Genomic DNA, 18,100 nt, shown 5'->3' on the forward strand with positions numbered 1-18,100 from the left:
AAGCTCTTGGCAGTTATACAGAATGCATAGCCCATATTTTCCTTTTCCAGTGACGTGTTCCACGAGTCGAGGTGCGCAGGCTCCATCTGCTGTATGCAAAAAACACTGCACCGCTTTTGTTCTTACGAGCATATGCCGCGGGATGGCGCACTGAAGCCGTATGTTTCAGGATTTCCTTAAAACTCGTAGACTCTTTCCTGTATGTTTTCTCTACACGGTAAGAAATTGATTGCGCTCATTTATATTTGCTATAATTTAGGGGTCTGACGCATTACCTATCAGTAGAGGATATGTTGTAAGTTTCCTTGACCGGTCGGACGAATGGGCCATGGCTTGAGCTGTTGTCAGTAGCCAGTGTGTTCAGTCGGAAGTGTTATGGGTTTGTGAGGATGTTTTGTCAAACGGTGTCTGCTGTGCTGATTTCGCATGCTGTGCTGACAGAGAGGAGCCTGTCAGTGAGTTCCTCGAAGATAAGCAATATTGTTTCGGGGTGTGCATGTGGGGGATGGGTGAGAGGAATCGCGAAGGAATTTGAGTGATGCCACTTTTGTCCAATCAACTTGAGAGTTTTGGCATTACAGACACAAGCGAAACCAATAGCTTGTTCATGTAGGCTGGATTTATTTATGCCGGATACCAAGATCTTAAGAATTTTACGCGAATCACTACACGAGTCTTGTTTCTGCAGTAGATACATTGTATCTGATGCACGTGTGTCAACTGTAGAAGAATACACAAGTGTCATTCTAGAGCCATAAGAGTAAATTACACACGTGTAATCGTGTATGGTCGAAGTCAGTCAAGATCTGCACGCAGCCATCGAAATACCTAAGCATGTGTGCGACTAATATCAGATCATGACACATTGACAATAGTCTTAACCTTTATGTCATGCAGTTGTGCATGTAGCCTACTGCAAACGGGTCTGTTCTTTCTACTCAGAATGATGCAAGTCTGCCATACATAGTAGGCCTACAGTTACAGTAGGACTCAAAGGTTATTTAGGTCACGGATTCATCTCAGCCAAACACTCAGAGTAAAGACAAACCTACCTACCCGCATAAACACAGGCATTTCCGGATTTATTGTGATCAGTAAACTGGTTCACTGAGCAAAACCTTGCCTGTTAAGCGTAGGCTGCTTTTAAACCAAATAGAAGTAGTTTCGAAGTGAAACATAGAAAGGCAGTAAGACACTGCAAGAAGTGAGAGTGTTTTTTTTTCAACAGCCATAGTCTACTTACCTCTTCAGTGACTGTTGAAATACAAAATAGTAGGGCTGGGATAAACGATTATTTTTTAAACGATTAATCTAGCGATTATTTTTTCGATGCATCGATTAATCTAGCGATTATTTTTTCGATGCATCGATTAATCTAACGATTCATTTTTTCAGTCCGATTCGATTTCGATTCGATTCGATTCGATTATCGATTATCTCCCCATTAATTGACTAATAGCAATTTATACATGTTGATTTATATATCTGAATGAAAAAACATGAATTCCTTAACATTGCAATATAAGTTTATTGCTCTTCCAAAATAAAAGACTATACAAGTGCAAAGTAATGCATTCTTAGTCAGATGTAGCATTCAATAAAGTTCAGTAGTGTATAGGTCTAATTGAGTGCCTGTCACTTTAAGACGTTTGTGTAACACTAACGCAGTTAAAAGGCTGCTAATGTGTAGATGGGATGCAATTCATAATGTAGCCTAGTTAGTTCAAATAACGGTTTGTACTTCTCCTTGGGACAAGCACTTTTGAGTCTTGGAAAATACTTTTCCATTTACATTGAGATTTTGCAAACATTCAGTGTCAGAGTCAATAAAATGAGCCCTGAGTAACGAAATTGACAAGCAGCTGTAAGTAAGCATGCTAAACTCAACATCCAAACAGTATTCTAACGTTAGCTTTGAGATACTGCTTGATTGCATAACTACGTTTAGTCTCCTCAATGTACTATGTTGTGATAAGACCTTAGCAGAGTTAACTTGACTGCAGCAGTTTTGAACAAATTTGCACAGCATGGTCATGATGCTAAGCGGATTAAATAGCAATTTAGCCAGCCGTGTTCTATGCAATGCTTCTATGTGGCAACAACAATCCTTCAACAATCGTGAATATTTTGTGTTAAATGCACATGCAGACTAGGGGCAGGCAGCGGGCTCCTTACGGGAGAGAGCGGGCGGGGCAGGGAAAGGCTGCGTGCCTAAAAAGTGCAGCTCAATGAAAGGATTTGATCTTATCTTTAATTTAAATAGTACAACATAGAACATCAATGTGTGACGACCGGTTTTGAGTTCGTGGCGCCCCACCACAGATTAGTCAAGGTATGGGAAACACTGAAGGTGTAAAATTCAAAATATTTGTCAGCACGCGTTTTGGGTCTGACAAATCGACGCGCATATTTTGCGTCGACGTATTTTTTGCGTCGAAGTAATCGATTACGTCGACGCGTTGTCCCAGCCTTACAAAATAGAGAGGATTAATTTTAAAGCCATTAAAGATCTATCGAGTGTCTAATGGGAAAATGTACAACAAATTATTTCATGTTTAGTTTATTAAGACAGACTTTTTACTGTTTTTCAGATAATTTTATACAAAATCTACTCAACTGCTACATGGAAAATGATCTGAAAAGAGATGATAGCTGAGCCAACGTTAATCAACAAACCATCGGTTCAAAAGTAAGCATGCCAATAAGTTACAGATTTATGACCTATGATAGATTTGAATGTTAAAAAATGAAACGACATAATGTTTGACCAGGTTTGCTTAAACATTAGTATGTTACAATGTTGCTATGACATATAGTGTATTGTGTTGTTATTATTACTGTACCTTAATGCATATTTTTAAAAATCCTACAGCGAGAACGAAATTGTGGATCTTAATTCTTCTGGAGCTGTGAACCGTGCCAGTGGAGGGAGAAATGAGAACAGACAAAAGAGCGTGGTGGGTGGAACAAACACAGCATACACCATTCCTTACAAAACACCAAAAAAAATCACCATGTTTATTTGGTTTATACCTGTCACAATAACTTCCCCTCTGTATGTTTCCAAATTTTGCCATAGACGTTGGGAATGTTTTGAGAACATTTCTTCTGTCTCCAAGGCATTGTGTTCCTGCTCTTAGAGCATCATTTTCTAAGTCTACTTATGAATTCTTCACTTAGTTTGCACATCTACTGAAGTACTCCTTAAGGAAATGTGTTGATATTTGTGGTTGTGACACACAGAGGGGAAAAAGGAAGGCCCGAGAAGGGGTGGAGAATGCCAAACGCAAGCACCCCAGAACCAGCAATGGAGGCCTGGGCAGAGCAGAGAATGGGCGCCCCAACAAGAGGGACATGGAATCGGTCACCCTGTTTGAAGTGGTCACCATGGGGCGGGGTGCCATCCAGGTACACAAGAGAAGCACATAGCTGTTAAAAAGTGTCATAGATGAATAGTGCAAGACCATTGTAGGTTCAGTTCTTCTTATGTGGTAGAAAATTAAGCATTTGTGTTCTGAGCATTGATTTCAAAATAAAATGTTAGTTGAATGTCAAAGTCAAAGTCAAAGTCAGCTTTATTGTCAATTTCTTCACATGTTCCAGACATACAAAGAGAATGTAAACTTGAGGACATTTCTGTTTTTAGTTCTCTAGGTGATAAATCTTTTTTTTCCCCTTTAATTTTCCTCATGGGGAACCATGAATGGCATACATGTTACAATTCACTGTTTGGCAGTGAATGTCAGTGTGTCTATCCTAGGCGTTAGTAACACCCATTATCCCATTAGAATGATCCCTCACCTCTCAGCCCTTGTGTGCTCTTGGCACAGGCCGTGGTGGATGACTGGATCGAGGCCTATGTGATGGACAGAGACACCGCTCTCCTGGACCTCATCAGCTTCTTCATCCAGTGCTCAGGGTGCAAAGGCAAGCCATATTCATTAATTCATTAATAAAACAATTCTTGTTTTTGTTTGTTACAATAGAGACAATGCTATAAACATTACAGCGTTATTACTAGTCATAGCATGATCTTATGGCTAATGCATGCCATTTGGCCCCCGATAACTCAGAGCTAGCCTCATCTCCCCACGGTGATGCCACCTCTGCTGAGAACATGTCCTGTTCAGTATTTGTGGTTACTCTCTCTGCAGTGATAGTGTGAGAGTGTCACACATGTGGGATTTGAATTTCTTTGTGTGTTAGTGAACAGGTAGTCTCATGGGTGGATCTTTTAACATTATCCCACAAGCTTTTTGATGATGAATTATGAGTTATGAGATGATGAACTATGAGTCATCATGAAATCCTATTGTCAATACAAATCTTACTCCCACCACTACTACTAATAATGGGGCGTGTTCTTCATCCATTATAGGGCTGGTCACAGCAGAGATGTTTCAGAGCAGAGACATTGATGTCATGAGCAAAATGGTGGAAGATCTTGATGAGGTAAAATTCACTGTCTCCTATGATTTTTTTTCTTACAATGTTTTCCAATTCAGTGCTCACTCTGTACAACTGACTGAAACTGTATACTTGCTTGGTTTTTTTTAGGGCTCGGGGTTGCAGTACAAGAGGTTCATGGCCTTCCCCTGGATCCTCACTGTCACTTGGCCCATGGACGTGGTGAGTGTGTGGGGGGTTATGTTATCCGGTCGTTTCCTGTCAGCCGCTCCTTGTGCTGTCACTCCTGTATGTCATGATTCAGTGCCTCGGACATGCTGGTGGACAGGCCGTTTAGCAGGTTGCTGTGAGTAATGGCCTGCTTGGTCCCCCTAAACCGCACTGACATTGTCATTCTGAGTTATCCACTTGCTGACCTGTTTACCACTCAGACAAGTGGAAATCTCTTAAATGGACAATGTACAGTATTCCTGAACATGGAGGTGAGCAGAGGCACCATCTGATTAGATATTTGTTTGTTTGTTTGTTTTTCTTTCTTTTGTTTGTTCTATCATTCTTTGTATCTTTGTTTTGATACTTTTTAAAATCTTTCTTTCATTCTTTCCAACTTTTGTTACTTCTTTCTCTTTCTCTCTCTCTCTCTCTCTCTCTCTTTCTCTTTCTCTCTCTCTCTTTCCACCCCTCTCTCCCAGGACTCTGGCGAGTATCCTCTCATCATCACCACTCAGTACTGGAAGCGCTTCCGCTCGCAGTTCTGTGAGTTTGTGTCGGTGCTGGTGGCACGCTGTCAGAACTGCATCATCTTCGACGGCTACCTGATGAGCACTCTGATCTCGCTGCTGACCGAGCTCTCCGACTCGCGGCTGCGTGCCTTCAGGCACACCTGCACGCTGGCAGGTAACATCTGACCATACGTCCAGTCCTTCCCTTCCCCTTCCAAAATGTCATGCTCAACCCTCAAGTGTATGACAGGTTTGTCAGGCAGGTGAAGAGATGTTTGCTGCGTTTCACTGCTAGACAGGAGATGGTGATATGCTAGCCATGTCTCCTGGTTTTCTTGATTGTTGGGCAGTTTGTTCATTTAAACACACACACACACACGCACACACACAAAGAGAGAGTGATAGAGAGTGAAAGAGAGAGAGAGAGAGAGAGGGAGCAAAGACACAGAGAGAACGAGAGTGGCAGAAAGAGATATACAATCAAAACATACTGACACACACACATATACACACATATACTTTACATATACACACATATACACACATATACACACATATACTTTACATATACACTCATATACTTTACATATACACACATATTGTCACTGTTGCTTTTGGTGTTGTTGTTGTTGTTGGTATACTATATTATATGGTTATTATGGACACATGGTCCATATGTCTCCTTGGTTTGCTGTTGTTGTTGTTGTTGGTATACTATATTATATGGTTATTATGGACACATGGTCCATATGTCTCCTTGGTTTGCTGTTCCTGTTACTGTTTCTGTTCCTGCAAGTGTTGTCTTTGACTGACTGCCCTCTCCTCTCCTCCTCTGTTTTCCTCCTCCTCTCCTCTCCTCTCTTCTCTTCTCTCTCCTCTCCTCCTTTCCTCTCCTCTCCTCCTCTGTTTCCTCCTCCTCTCCTCTCCTCTCTTCTCTTCTCTCTCCTCTCCTCCTTTCCTCTCCTCTCCTCCTCTGTTTTCCTCCTCCTCTCCTCTCCTCTCTTCTCTTCTCTTCTCTCCTCCTCTGTTCTCCTCCTCCCCTCCTTTGCTCTACTCTCCACTTCCTCTCCTCTCTTCTCCTCTCCTCCTCTGTTCTCCCCCTCCTCTCATCTCCTCTCTTTCCTTTCCTCTCCTCTCCTCCCCTCCTCTCCTCCTCTGTTCTCCCCCTCCTCTCATCTCCTCTCTTTCCTCTCCTCTCCTCCCCTCCTCTCCTCCTCTGTTCTCCTCCTCCTCTCCTCCTCTATCCTCTCCTCTCCTTTGTTCTTCTCTGCTCTCCTCCACCATTGTGGTGTGTGTTGTGTGCCGTCCCCTGCAGCGGTGAAGCTGCTCAGTGCCCTGGTGAGCCTGAGCGTGAACGTGGACAACAGCCAGAAGCTGCTGGAGGTGGAGAGGTCCAAGTACCCCGGCCGAAATGCTTCGCCCCGCCTGGAGCGCATCCAGAGGAAGGTGCTGGAGGTGGGTGGGCTCATGGTCTCATGCGACTTCCAGCAGAGCACTTCTGTCCAATATGTCCAAGAGGCAAAACCACATGTGTAGTTATGTTGATGTTAGAGGATACTGAAGTTCTGCTGATTTTGCTCGACTCCGAGTATCTTGAGCCACTTGGCTGCACTGTTCATAATGATATTAGCTCTAGAGAAATGGGTTGGTAATAGTTTGAGTGAAAATTTGTTTACTCCACAAGCTGGGTAAAAGAGTCGTAAAACTGTGTGATGCGTTTTTGACCCAGGTGCTGGGCTCTCCTAGAGATGATGGAAGAAAGCTTTCGGTTCATTTAGTGCACTGTTTGTTGTCTACAAAGAAGAGGTTTGGAGGCTTTATGTAGACCAAGAAGCAGGCAACAACTATCGCACTTTGGATTGGATTCAGCATATTTTGTTTCACAAACTAAAATAACTTTTACAATAAAATTAAAATAAAATAAAATAACAGTTCCACAACTTAACCAACACATTGGGTTGGGTTGCACCTTCTGTCATGCAGTGTACCTGAACATGATGGATCTGTGACCGGCCTGTCTCTGCTGTGCATCACACCAGGCTGCAGAGAGGGCTGAGTTTAATGTTTAATCTCCCTGTCACTCTTGCAGCTGCAGGAGAGGAAGCTGGAGCTGGAGAACATGATGGACGCCATCTTTAAGGGTGTCTTCCTTAAGCGCTACAGGTGAGCCGCATCCGCTCACCCTGCTAGGTAAGGGATAATGGCCGCCAAGGTGTCCCGATATATGGGAATTAATGGACGAGGTGGAGGCAAAGTAGTCCACGACGCAAAGTGGAGTACCTCCACCAAGTGGCAAGATGAAGTATAAAAACCAAGGTCCCTGCCAGTAGCTAATAGAATCCTGCTTCTGGATGTCATAGACATAGCCTTCCCTAATGAAAAGGTGGAGTATTTATCTCATATGAGCTCTTGATATATGAAAACAAGACACACCGTAATTATGCCCCCCTTTGTGGGGGAAGTATTTTACATCTCTGCGTTGTTGCAATTTGAGAGACTGTGACATTGACCTCTACCATCTTTACGTAGATGTGTAAGGCAGTCTGAATGGTGCTTGACCTAAGAGTTACAAATATAGCGTAAACCCCTTACACGTGTATATTGTCATACATAAAGTAAATTCAACCCAGAGTTGATATTTATGGAGGAGACTCTCTGACAAAATCACGGTCAAAATGCATCAGTGTAGTTCTCTAATAGCGTACGACTGCATTTTAAATGTGTCTTGAAATTGACAAGGCCGAACCTTCCTTTTCATCAATTTTGAATGTGCTGCCTCGGAGCTGCCTCTCTGACGTGCTGTCAACGCTGCTCACAGGGACGTGGTGGCGGAGATCAGGGCCGTCTGTATGGAGGAGCTGACGGTGTGGATGCGCCTGTACGGCAGCCTGTTCCTGAATGACAGCTACCTTAAGTACGTCGGCTGGATGCTGCATGACAAGGTGCGCGGGGCCCACTTTATTTACACACACACACACACGACACTCACTCAACTGTTTCCACTCCTGCCCCTTCCCCCACTTGACACGGTGTGAGAGAAGTTCGTGTGAGAGGGGTTGGGGGAGTTATTTAGCCTCTGGGTCCCATTAAACTATATTGTGTAAGTGTGTGTATGTGTTTGTGTGTGTGTGTGTGTGTGTGTGTGTGTATGTGTGTGTGTGTATTGTCCAGGTCATGTCCAACCGAGGCTGACTGACAGTATGCCCTGCAGCAGTAGAGTTTAGTGTGCTGCGTGGGCCCTTACCTCAGGGCACTGTTCACAATGGACAGCTGCTCTTAACACTGGAACATCATTATAAGATACCCAGGATAAGGAATATCATTCACACACACACACACACACACACACACACACACACACACACACACACACACACACACATACAGAGACACTGTATTTTTTTGTGCCTGGACGTATGTCAAATTTTGTTTTCCAGTAATGGTCATAGTGGTCCAATTATTTGACAAATATCCACCAAGACTCACCCTGTTTATTGAGCTTATGAACATGTGGGTGCATTGTTAAACTTGCTAATGTAATGAGTGAAGTGGCTGTTATGTGTGTGTCTCAGTTTTTGAAATGTCATTAGTTTGATATGTTGTTACTGTGTGCAAAAACTGTGTTGTTAGCACCTCAACTTTGCTCATAAAAGCACACCAGGCCTCCTTCCTCAGCATTCACTAGTGACGTTTTTGTTGCAGCAACCAGACGTGCGGCTGAAGTGTGCGTTGGGACTGCAGGGACTGTACCTGGAAGAAAACCTCAGCCTCAAAATGGACCTCTTCACCATCCGCTTCAAGGTACAAATACAACGGCCCCCCACCTCTGCTGTGGCGTGCTCAGCCGTGAGTCTGTCTGTTTATGCTATCAATAGGATATCAAACAATTAATTCTTTATTAGTTAAGGTCACATTTGAACCCAGATGTTCACAGTGAAATGATGAGAGAATGGGATTTCTCTGATCTGCAGTGCCTTTTTAAACATGCACGTACAGAGCATTGCAGCTGCCATGAGTTCATATTAACCAGTCTGTGCTTTCAGAGACAGTGTATAAGCTGATGGACTGAAACAGTAGACTCTATTAGCTAGCAATACAATGGCTAACAATATAATGGCTAACTCCATAATCTGAGTTGTATAGATGGCAGCCATGCGCCCACTGGCTGTGCTTTGCTGTGCTCTGTTGAGGGCAGCAGGTCAGTGAACCATGACCTATTAGTGTGGCCTCTGTGAGGGCCCCTGGCTTGCCCCAGGCTTAGGGGGCCTCTCTCCACTCCTCCTAACCTGGCCCAGCTCTCATTATGAACTGCAAATGACCGCCTTCAGGTCGCGGGCTAGGATTCACGGGGTGAGGCTCGGGTTAATGAGGGCATGGTAGGTACCTGTGTGAGGCGAGACAGGGAAATGGATTCACAAACTGTCAGGACGAGTGAGAGAGATGGCAGGTGATGAATGGACTCAGGAAGCTCACTGAGTAACTTAGCTTAGCTGTGTTTGGATAGCATGGGGATTATATGGGAATGGTCTGTTAAAGAGTGTGTTGGTTGTGTTGGGGTTCTAAGTTGTTGCCTGTGTATGAATCCATTTGTTGTTGGGGTTGTTCTGTAGGAGAGGATGCTCTCTATGGTGCTGGATAAAGACCACGAGGTGGCCATGCAGGCTATGAAGCTACTGATGTCCGTCTCTAAGTGAGTCTCTCTCTCTCTCTTGCTCTGTATCTGTCTGTCTGACAGTCCACAGTGTTTCCCAGAGAATTTAATTCCATTTGTGGTGGTTGGTTTGCAGAATTAACTTAAATGCAACAGTTTTAACAAATTAGCACAACGTGGTTATGATGCTAACCAGATTTAAGCACAATTTAGTACAACCTTGAAAATCATATTGTGGTGGTCAATGTTGATATTGTGGTGGGCCGCCACAAGTAAGTCAATGTATGGGAAACACTGGTCTATCTCTCTCTCTCTCTCTCTCTCTTTTTCTCTCTTTCTCTCTCACTGTCTGTCTGTCTATCTAATCACCAAATGTTATGAGATTTGCCAAGATCCATAGTGAACTCTGTCTGATCCACACACTGTTTTGTGGGTCAGGTACTGTGACGACGCGTTCTCTCAGGATGACTTCAAGCACATGTTCCAGTTTGTCTACTCTTCCAACCGCCCTCTGGCGGCCGCCGCGGGAGAAATCCTCTACTGCAGGTCAGTGAGAGGCCACTCGGCCCTCTAATGGCCTCACTCAGAGAGTCCGTGAAGAAGGCAGTCAAGGAGCCACAGCGCTGGCCTGGGGTCTGCTGGGGTCTGCTGGGGTCTACCTGAGTTGAACCATGGCAAGTCAAGTCAAGTAAAGTTTATTTATATAGTGCATTTCATACACAGAGGTCATTCAATGTGCTTTACATAAACAAAAGCAAACAGTAATAACAAATAAAAGCATAAAAGGGCAATAGCGAAATAATAGTTTAAAAGGTAAAGATCACAAAAAATAAATAAATATAAAACACACAAGGTAAAAATCATTTAAAAATAAAGAATATAATAATAAAGAATATAAAAATAAAGACAAAATAAAACAATTCCTCGACTGTGTCTCTGTCCGGTCTTTTCACTGTATTCCCCTTCTCCTTTCGGCGCATGTTATTGGTGTTCATGAAAAGAACTGATTGCTAAAGCAACTGAAACCCGAGGTTGGTTTGCCAAGTGTGTAGGATTACAGTTTTTTCCAGTCGCTAACAAGCGTTTGTCCAACGAGTTGTCACATTTTCAAAACTCTAAATACAGTTAGCACAGCATCTGTCTTTTGTGGCCATACCATTCACACATTTCATGTCGTTTTCACACGATATGCAGTCAGTGAACACATTTCCACAATGCTTACATTTTCTTAACAGACAAGCTATACCTCCCAACAAAATTATGGATTGTTTTTGCAGTATTTACGAATGTTAACACACAACATCCCACAATAGCAAAAACAATATTCCAAACCTTAGATACAGTACAAAAACCTCTGCTTCTGCAATGATATCAGTTCAAAAACAATATATCTCAGCTGATAATAAACAAACAATTGAATAATTGACACACAATTGATTTATGTTGGGTAAATTGGGCCAACCACAGCTGATTCCAGTCTGGCTTAGACTCAGTGGCAGGGGTTACTTTTTTCTATTACATTGACATGTATACAGTAAAAGGAGGACTTTGAGGAGTGATGTTTTTAGAAACAGAAACAGAAAAAGACAAACACTGTAATGTCTGGATGAGGAAGAGTAAGAGCAAGGGGCCCAGGGAGAAGAGCAGGCCCAGTGAGAGATGCAGGAGCAGTGAGAGGAGCAGGGTCAGGGAAAAGAGCAGGCCCAAAGAGAGGGCAAGGTAGAGGTGTAAGAATGCGTGGTGGTGGCATTCCAAAGGTTGCAAGAACTGTTGTCAGTGATGAAATTCGTGCCACTATCATTGACCATGTAATCAATGCGATGTTGATGAAAACATGTGCACTAACCCTGAAGATCCTGAAGAGCGCAGAGATTAGATACAGTAATTTTATGCTTTTTATCTGGGCTTTTTGCTGTTTTTTTTTGTTCAGAATGCTCTTGTGTGTTTCATGGATATTTTGTTGTTCACTGTAAGCAATACTGTAAAACTTTTTCTGTTCTATCATACTGTAAACAGTATTTCTACTGTACCTCCCATAGTAAACAGTAAAGGAAAAAATAAACTGATTTGCTTTTTACTGGAATGCTTTTGAATGTGAACATAACATGTGGACATACAGTTACCAACCAAGACATTTAGTGTAAAAATTGCATGCAAATACCTGTAAAACTGAAACATAAAAGTCTATGCAGTTTTTGTAATGTCAACAATAGCCAGTAGTTTGAAACCTGGTGTACTTTGATTGAATGCATGTACCTTGTGAAGTGAAAACAAGTGTCCTTCTTTGACAGAATAATTTCATTTTGAGTCAGATTTCCAGTGTTTTGGTAAAGTTAGTGTGTGCAGAGAAATATGTGTTAGTAATATATTTAACAAAATGTGTTTTTGAGAAGAACATGATCCATTTGGCCAATTGTGTTTTCTAGATGTGAGTCTGTGTTGAGTTTAGAAAAAGTATCTGAGTATTAAAAAAAACTGTAAGAAATAGACATGGACGTTTTTTTTTGTTAATGGAAAGAAACCATTTTCTCGTTCCCCCTCTCTGATCTCCCAGACTGCTTGTTGAGCCTGACGTGCTGACCAGGGAGGGGGCCACAGGTGCGGAGCGGCACAGGGACCTAACGCTGGCCAGAGTGCGGGCCCTGATGCACTTCTCAGAGGAGAGCGAGGTGAGAAAGTCACCGTCACAACTAAACAGCGTTAAAGAGCAAAGAGAACAGGGTAGAGTGAAGACCACCATGTCATCATCAAGACACTTAACAAACCTCTTTGAGCAAGCCAGTGGTGACAGAAAGACCCCGTCGAACACAGTTTAGTTGTCTAAATAGACATGTTTGTGTGCACTGAATGCCTGAATGGGTCTCCGCTTATGGGCATGGTTCTGTTTACGGTTTCCTCCTGTTAAAAGGATAATTCTCCCCTTTCGCTTTAGTGCTTAGTAATTCATACTCTGGTGCTCTATCCATAAAGCAAATGAGTGATTGAACTGAGTGTGTTGTTTGTGTGTGTTGTGTGTGTGTGTTGTGTGTGTGTGTGTTGTGTGTTGGTGTCCAGCTGCACGAGCATGTGGTGTACCTGGTGGACAGCCTGTGGGAGTGTGGCGGGGCCGTGCTCAGGGACTGGGCCTCACTCACCTCGCTGCTCCTACAGCCCTCTCCACCCTCCTCCTCCTCACCTGCAGCCCAGGAGCAAGGTAAGGTCTTACACACACACACACACACACACACACACACACGGACCTACATTCACAGACTCAGACACATCTCACATAGACACACACACACAGAGACACACACACACATACACACACACACACTCAGACATGCACAGATTCTCAGCCTCATACTCACCTAGATACATACACTTACATACTATACACCCAGTCTCTCTTTTCTCTCTTTCTCGCTCTGTCTCTCTCTCTCTCTCTCTCCCAATTCATACCTCATATCTTATGAAATACTGTAGGTCACTGTAGGTGTATTATTTTACAGTTAAACCAAAACGACTGTATAGAATTATATGCATGTTTCTGTATTTGTGTGTGTGTGTGTGTGTGTGTAGTTGTGAGCCCTGCTGAGCTGCGCTTTGTGCTGGAGGTCCTGTTGGCATCGGTCAGACAGGCTGCAGAGGGACCTCCACTGGCCGGCAGAGCCACAGGCAAAAAGGTGCCAGCGCCACACCTCATATAAACATCCACATCCACATCCACACACATGCAGCCCTGCCTGCATCACTGTTTATGTGTTTTTTCTTGTTAGGGACAGTTATGATATGACAGAAAGACATAGGAGAAAAATTTACTACAGCAGTATACTACATTCAGTATAGGACAAGTATAGGACCAGTTCCAGTTTATGGCGGCGATGATGATACTAAAAGTCTGTATGTGTGTGTGTGTGTGTGTGTGTGTGTGTGTTCTGTGTGCAGGTTATCGGTGCTAAAGACAAGAAGAGTCAGCAGGATGAGTGTGTCGGCCTCACGGCTCACCTGCTGAGGGTGCTGCCTCAGCTGCTATGTAAAGTAGGTCACTGGGGGAACAGTTTGATAAATCACCCAACTCCACCTCCGGCAAACCTCTGTTACTTGAAAATATGTAATCTAAAGAAAGATAAGTTTGTATTCTTGAATAATGTTAAATAATTGTTTTGGTATGTTGATGCCCTGATAAAGCTCTGGATTGAAGGCTCAGCTAAGCTAGCTAAAATGCCAATTTTAATGCTAATTTGTTTTCTGTTCATGTCAGGTGGAGCTAGCAGTGTTGTATGTGCGTCTCGTTTGGATGTCTGATGATGAGGTGTAGTGCATGCGACATGCAGCCATCTTCTTTTGACACTTACAGTTCCTCTGTTGTCTCCTCAGTACTCAGAGGATGTGCAGATGATGACATCACTACTCAAAATACCTCAGTACTTCCAGGTGATCACGTCGGGAGAGGAGCACAGCGAGGTGAGATCTGCAACTCCATGTTCTTATTCTTCCAGCTGGACATCTGAGGAGTTTTTATCTTATTTCCACAGAAGAACCCTTTAAAGATGTACATTTAGAACCTATTTTGGTTTTTTGGCTATTCATTTCCCTACATTTGGATACTTCTATGTAAACTCCACAATTTTTGGCTGCATCAGTGAAAACCTTTTTTTTTTTTTTACTTTGAATGTTGTTTTCCTACACATACACACAAGCACACTGGTCTGCCATGCAGCCCCTCAGTTCCACCGAAAGAATTTAATGAATGTCAACAGAGTGTACCATCTCCCCCTGGTGGCTGGAGTCTGACAGTGCACATGTCCCCCCCCCCAACCCCCCCCCCCCCTTTCCCCCCCTATTCCCCACTGCAGGCTGTGCAGGGCCTGCTGGCTCGGATGGAGGCTGCTGTGAGCGGGCACACCGACCAGGCTCTGCTGGAGGCCGCTGCCCGCTCCTACCTGGCGCTCAGCTCCGAAGAGTCCCCCTGGCACGACCATGTGATCCCCGTCATGGACCAGCTCATCCAGCGCTGGACCGCTCACCTGGGAACACTTTTAGAAGACGTGCTAAAGGTGAGCGGCATCACCTGAGCTTCACTGTATGGTCTGCCTATGTGCCGTCTTTCTTTCTTCTGTTTCTGTTGCTTGTGTGGTTTGATGCTATAGTGTTTCTGGGGGAAAAGGGCAGTGGACGCTAAATTTGTGGACAATGCTCGGACATTACCCTTCTGTCTCTGTTTTAGGAGGGACACTTCACTGAGGATAAAGAAAAAGCTGAAGAAATTCTGTCCACACTGAGAAAACTTACTGCTTTCCATAAGTATGTATGGTGACTCCATATTTGAATCATTTCAGTTTTTTTTACTCCTTGGTCATTTGTGTGAAGTGATTTGACCTTGTGACCTCTATCCTCAGTGGTCAACACATGTCTAAGTGGGGACTGCATGACCAGGTGTCTAAACTGCTCATAGCAGAGACCAAGCATGGAGGACTTCCTGCGGAGGTACTAAAGCTATGTAAATCTAAACACTACACTGACTACTTGATTTATTTATTAGTTGTATTACTGTATATTATTACTGTAACCTGTTATTGTAACTTGTCTCATACTTTGAATAACATTTTTAATTGAATAAAAATAAAACTTCTGCTACCAATTATTTTTTGTAGACCGTAGACTGTCAGAATGTTGGATAAAACTGATGGGTTTGTCTGATGTCAAACAGGAACAAGTTTACATCCAAGAAGGCATCTGTAAAACTTCCATGCAGTATCATAGTCTTGAAAGCTTTCATCTTCCTGTCTCTGTCCCCCCTGTCCCTCTCTGTGTCTCAGGTGGTGGTGGAAGCTCTGCGATGTGTGGGTCTGTCTATCCTCTGGAAGCTCCACAGCTTTGGCGAGGTGGCTGCCTCAAGGGTAAGTTTAGTCCAGTGCTGTGTGCTGCAAAACCTGGACACGCTGGGAGGGAATCAGCACTTAGAGTTATAGCAACCAAGCCAGTCTCTGAGCGTCTGCACTCGCTAGAGCAGAGTTGTAACTACCAAAAGCATCTCCAGTCTCTAAAACAGTGGCAAAGACAGAGCTGGCAGATCTAACCCCCTACACTTTTTTGTCAAATTAATTTGTTCTAATTAATTAATTCAGTTAATTGCTCCTCATGGTGTTCTTTAGATGTTCATTCAGTTGAGTGCGTCAATAATAAAACTATAAACTAAAGGGGAAACATACCAAGTGGCTTGGGTCGAGCCATAGACTCCATAGCCACTCAGTCAACACTCAACATGCTTCAACAACATGGAAGGGAGAGCTGTGATTTGATTGGCTCAGTATCAACAGTACTTGCCAGAATGGCGGACTCTACCTTTAGGTTTCCATGCACACGTTCACCACGTCCATACCAGGTTCAAAGTGATGAATTAGTGGTCAGATTTATCTTGATGATTTAGCCGCGTGACTGGGGTGGAATATGATCGGTCAAAACACACACACACACACACACACACACACACACACACACACACACACACACAGAGTTGGCCTTTGATGTTGAGAGAAGCAGTAGCACTACAGAGTGCGGGCCAGAGCTCATCAGGATCCCCCTGGAGGTTACGTCTGACGCATTTTTTTTAATAAGTTACGCAAATGCCCATGTGCAGTTGCCAAGGGCTAGTGCGCCTGGGTGATGGATTGGAGCGCTTGCGTGTTAGCGGCTACCTGCCTGTGTGGCGTTGGGACACGCGTAACGTGATCTGATCTCTAATGTCCGCCTGATTAAGCCCACTCTAACCCACCCCCAGTGTTTCCAGGCGCTTGGCATAATCACATTTCCTGCCTCCACGTTGACCTCTGACCCCGGAGGCACTGAAATATTGATGGACTAATGTGGCTGGAGGTAATAGGAGGGGTGGTGGTGGCGGTGGCGGACGGAGGATCAGGGCGAGGCGTAAGGATGACCACGTCCACTGGAAAACCTCTCCATCAATAACTGACAGGGGCCGGCTGGAATTCCAGCACTTCGGCCTCCATCTGCAATTCTAATGTCACTGTGTGCCACTGGGAGGCAGGGTAGGGCTGGGGGTGTTGGGTATGGCTGAGCCACACTTAGAGGAGAACGAGGGGGTTATTATTATTATCATTGGATGAAAACAATCTCTCCTGGGTCCTTGGGAATGAAATTGTGCCGTCTTTGTGACGTGTCTCCACCACACTAAACTGAAATGGGACAGGCACTTCCTAAACCCCCCCCCCCCCCCTCGTCCCACTCCTCTTCACCTCCTCCTCCTCCTCCTTCTCCTTGTCTTCGCTCCCCGGAGCGCCAACGCTGTAATTATGAAAGAGGAGTTTTTTTTTTTTTTACACGAGGGAGCTGGCGCCGAGCTTTTTCATCCGCACGCCGCTCCCCGAGCCCTCCTGTGCTCCGCCATCACATTGCATTATTTAGCCTAATTACGCCAGCGCAGTCTCTGTCTGCCGACGCACGCCTCTGAAGATGGGCCCTGCTACCCTGCTCTCACACACAGATCTGTGTGTGTGTGTGTTGTGTGTGTGTGTGTGTGTTTGAGCTTTTTAGATGACAGAGGGTTGATATATTTTTTCCCTACCTTTATGTTATTGATCTGTTTTTGCGCTGGATTGTGGCTTGCTGTTTTTTTGAAGTTAAAAATAAAATGTCTCTCTTCACGTCATGCTGTTAATTTTCTGCCTGATTTTTTTGCTGTGTGAAAAAGTGGGTGTATGCCATTAAAAGACAGTGTGTGTGTGTGCGTATGTGTGCGTGTGCTTTCAGGAGGCAGTCATCCGCCAGAGGACCCAGCTCCGAGCCTTCTGTGAGAAATGTCATCGCTGCCTCACCCACATGGAGCAGCAGGTCCGGGAACAGGTACTGTACGCCATGTCTGCTCATCTCTCTTACCAGTAAAACTCACCCACATCGTAGCACGTCCGGGAACAGGTACTGTACGACATGTCTGCTCATGTCTGTCTTACCAGTAAAAGTCACCCACATTCCGGAATTGTCACCCCTGCTTGGAGTTTGATCTTTGCTTTTTTGAGTCAGACTATTGTTTTCGATGCCGAAATACCATTAGGACTTTGTTGTTTGTAGAGAGTGCGTGTCTGGCAACCGAACCGTTTCCTTTTAAAGTCCAACGTGAACCGAGGCCTTGGGTTCAGAGAGGCTGTTTACAAGTGGAATGCCTGCAAATAGGCCGTCCCAGTTGTTCGCCTCTCAGTATCTCCCCCATCAAGGCCATTTCCTAATTGCGTGTAGTTTGGTGGAACTGCCTTGAGAATGCAGACATGAAAAACCGTGTTGCGAGTGGCCAAACTCCTCAGGGATATTTCATCTGCGTTCC

The 18,100-nt window shown here is 44.2% G+C and overlaps 1 protein-coding gene across 2 annotated transcripts in view; it reads left to right on the plus strand.

Moving 5' to 3' along the window:
• The first annotated feature begins 113 nt into the window (after positions 1-113).
• The window catches only part of si:ch211-269e2.1 (cohesin subunit SA-2), a 28,628-nt gene continuing 10,641 nt past the window's right edge, over positions 114-18,100 (plus strand). The window contains exons 1-24 of one of the 2 annotated variants that reach the window (XM_048238928.1): positions 114-217; positions 2,592-2,689; positions 2,873-2,957; positions 3,244-3,408; positions 3,789-3,927; positions 4,379-4,452; positions 4,558-4,629; positions 5,100-5,304; positions 6,445-6,584; positions 7,219-7,292; positions 7,948-8,071; positions 8,832-8,930; positions 9,740-9,819; positions 10,219-10,326; positions 12,335-12,449; positions 12,835-12,973; positions 13,342-13,445; positions 13,708-13,800; positions 14,140-14,226; positions 14,619-14,819; positions 14,990-15,066; positions 15,162-15,249; positions 15,582-15,662; positions 17,533-17,625. In XM_048238928.1, coding sequence (XP_048094885.1) covers positions 2,646-2,689; positions 2,873-2,957; positions 3,244-3,408; positions 3,789-3,927; positions 4,379-4,452; positions 4,558-4,629; positions 5,100-5,304; positions 6,445-6,584; positions 7,219-7,292; positions 7,948-8,071; positions 8,832-8,930; positions 9,740-9,819; positions 10,219-10,326; positions 12,335-12,449; positions 12,835-12,973; positions 13,342-13,445; positions 13,708-13,800; positions 14,140-14,226; positions 14,619-14,819; positions 14,990-15,066; positions 15,162-15,249; positions 15,582-15,662; positions 17,533-17,625 — 2,487 coding nt within the window. In that variant the 5' untranslated portion in view covers positions 114-217; positions 2,592-2,645. The remainder of the gene's footprint in view (positions 218-2,591; positions 2,690-2,872; positions 2,958-3,243; positions 3,409-3,788; positions 3,928-4,378; positions 4,453-4,557; positions 4,630-5,099; positions 5,305-6,444; positions 6,585-7,218; positions 7,293-7,947; positions 8,072-8,831; positions 8,931-9,739; positions 9,820-10,218; positions 10,327-12,334; positions 12,450-12,834; positions 12,974-13,341; positions 13,446-13,707; positions 13,801-14,139; positions 14,227-14,618; positions 14,820-14,989; positions 15,067-15,161; positions 15,250-15,581; positions 15,663-17,532; positions 17,626-18,100) is intronic. The other variant, XM_048238929.1, reaches the window with a different exon arrangement.

This window comes from Alosa alosa, chromosome 3 (genome assembly GCF_017589495.1).
Source record: "Alosa alosa isolate M-15738 ecotype Scorff River chromosome 3, AALO_Geno_1.1, whole genome shotgun sequence".
Lineage (NCBI taxonomy): Eukaryota > Metazoa > Chordata > Actinopteri > Clupeiformes > Clupeidae > Alosa > Alosa alosa.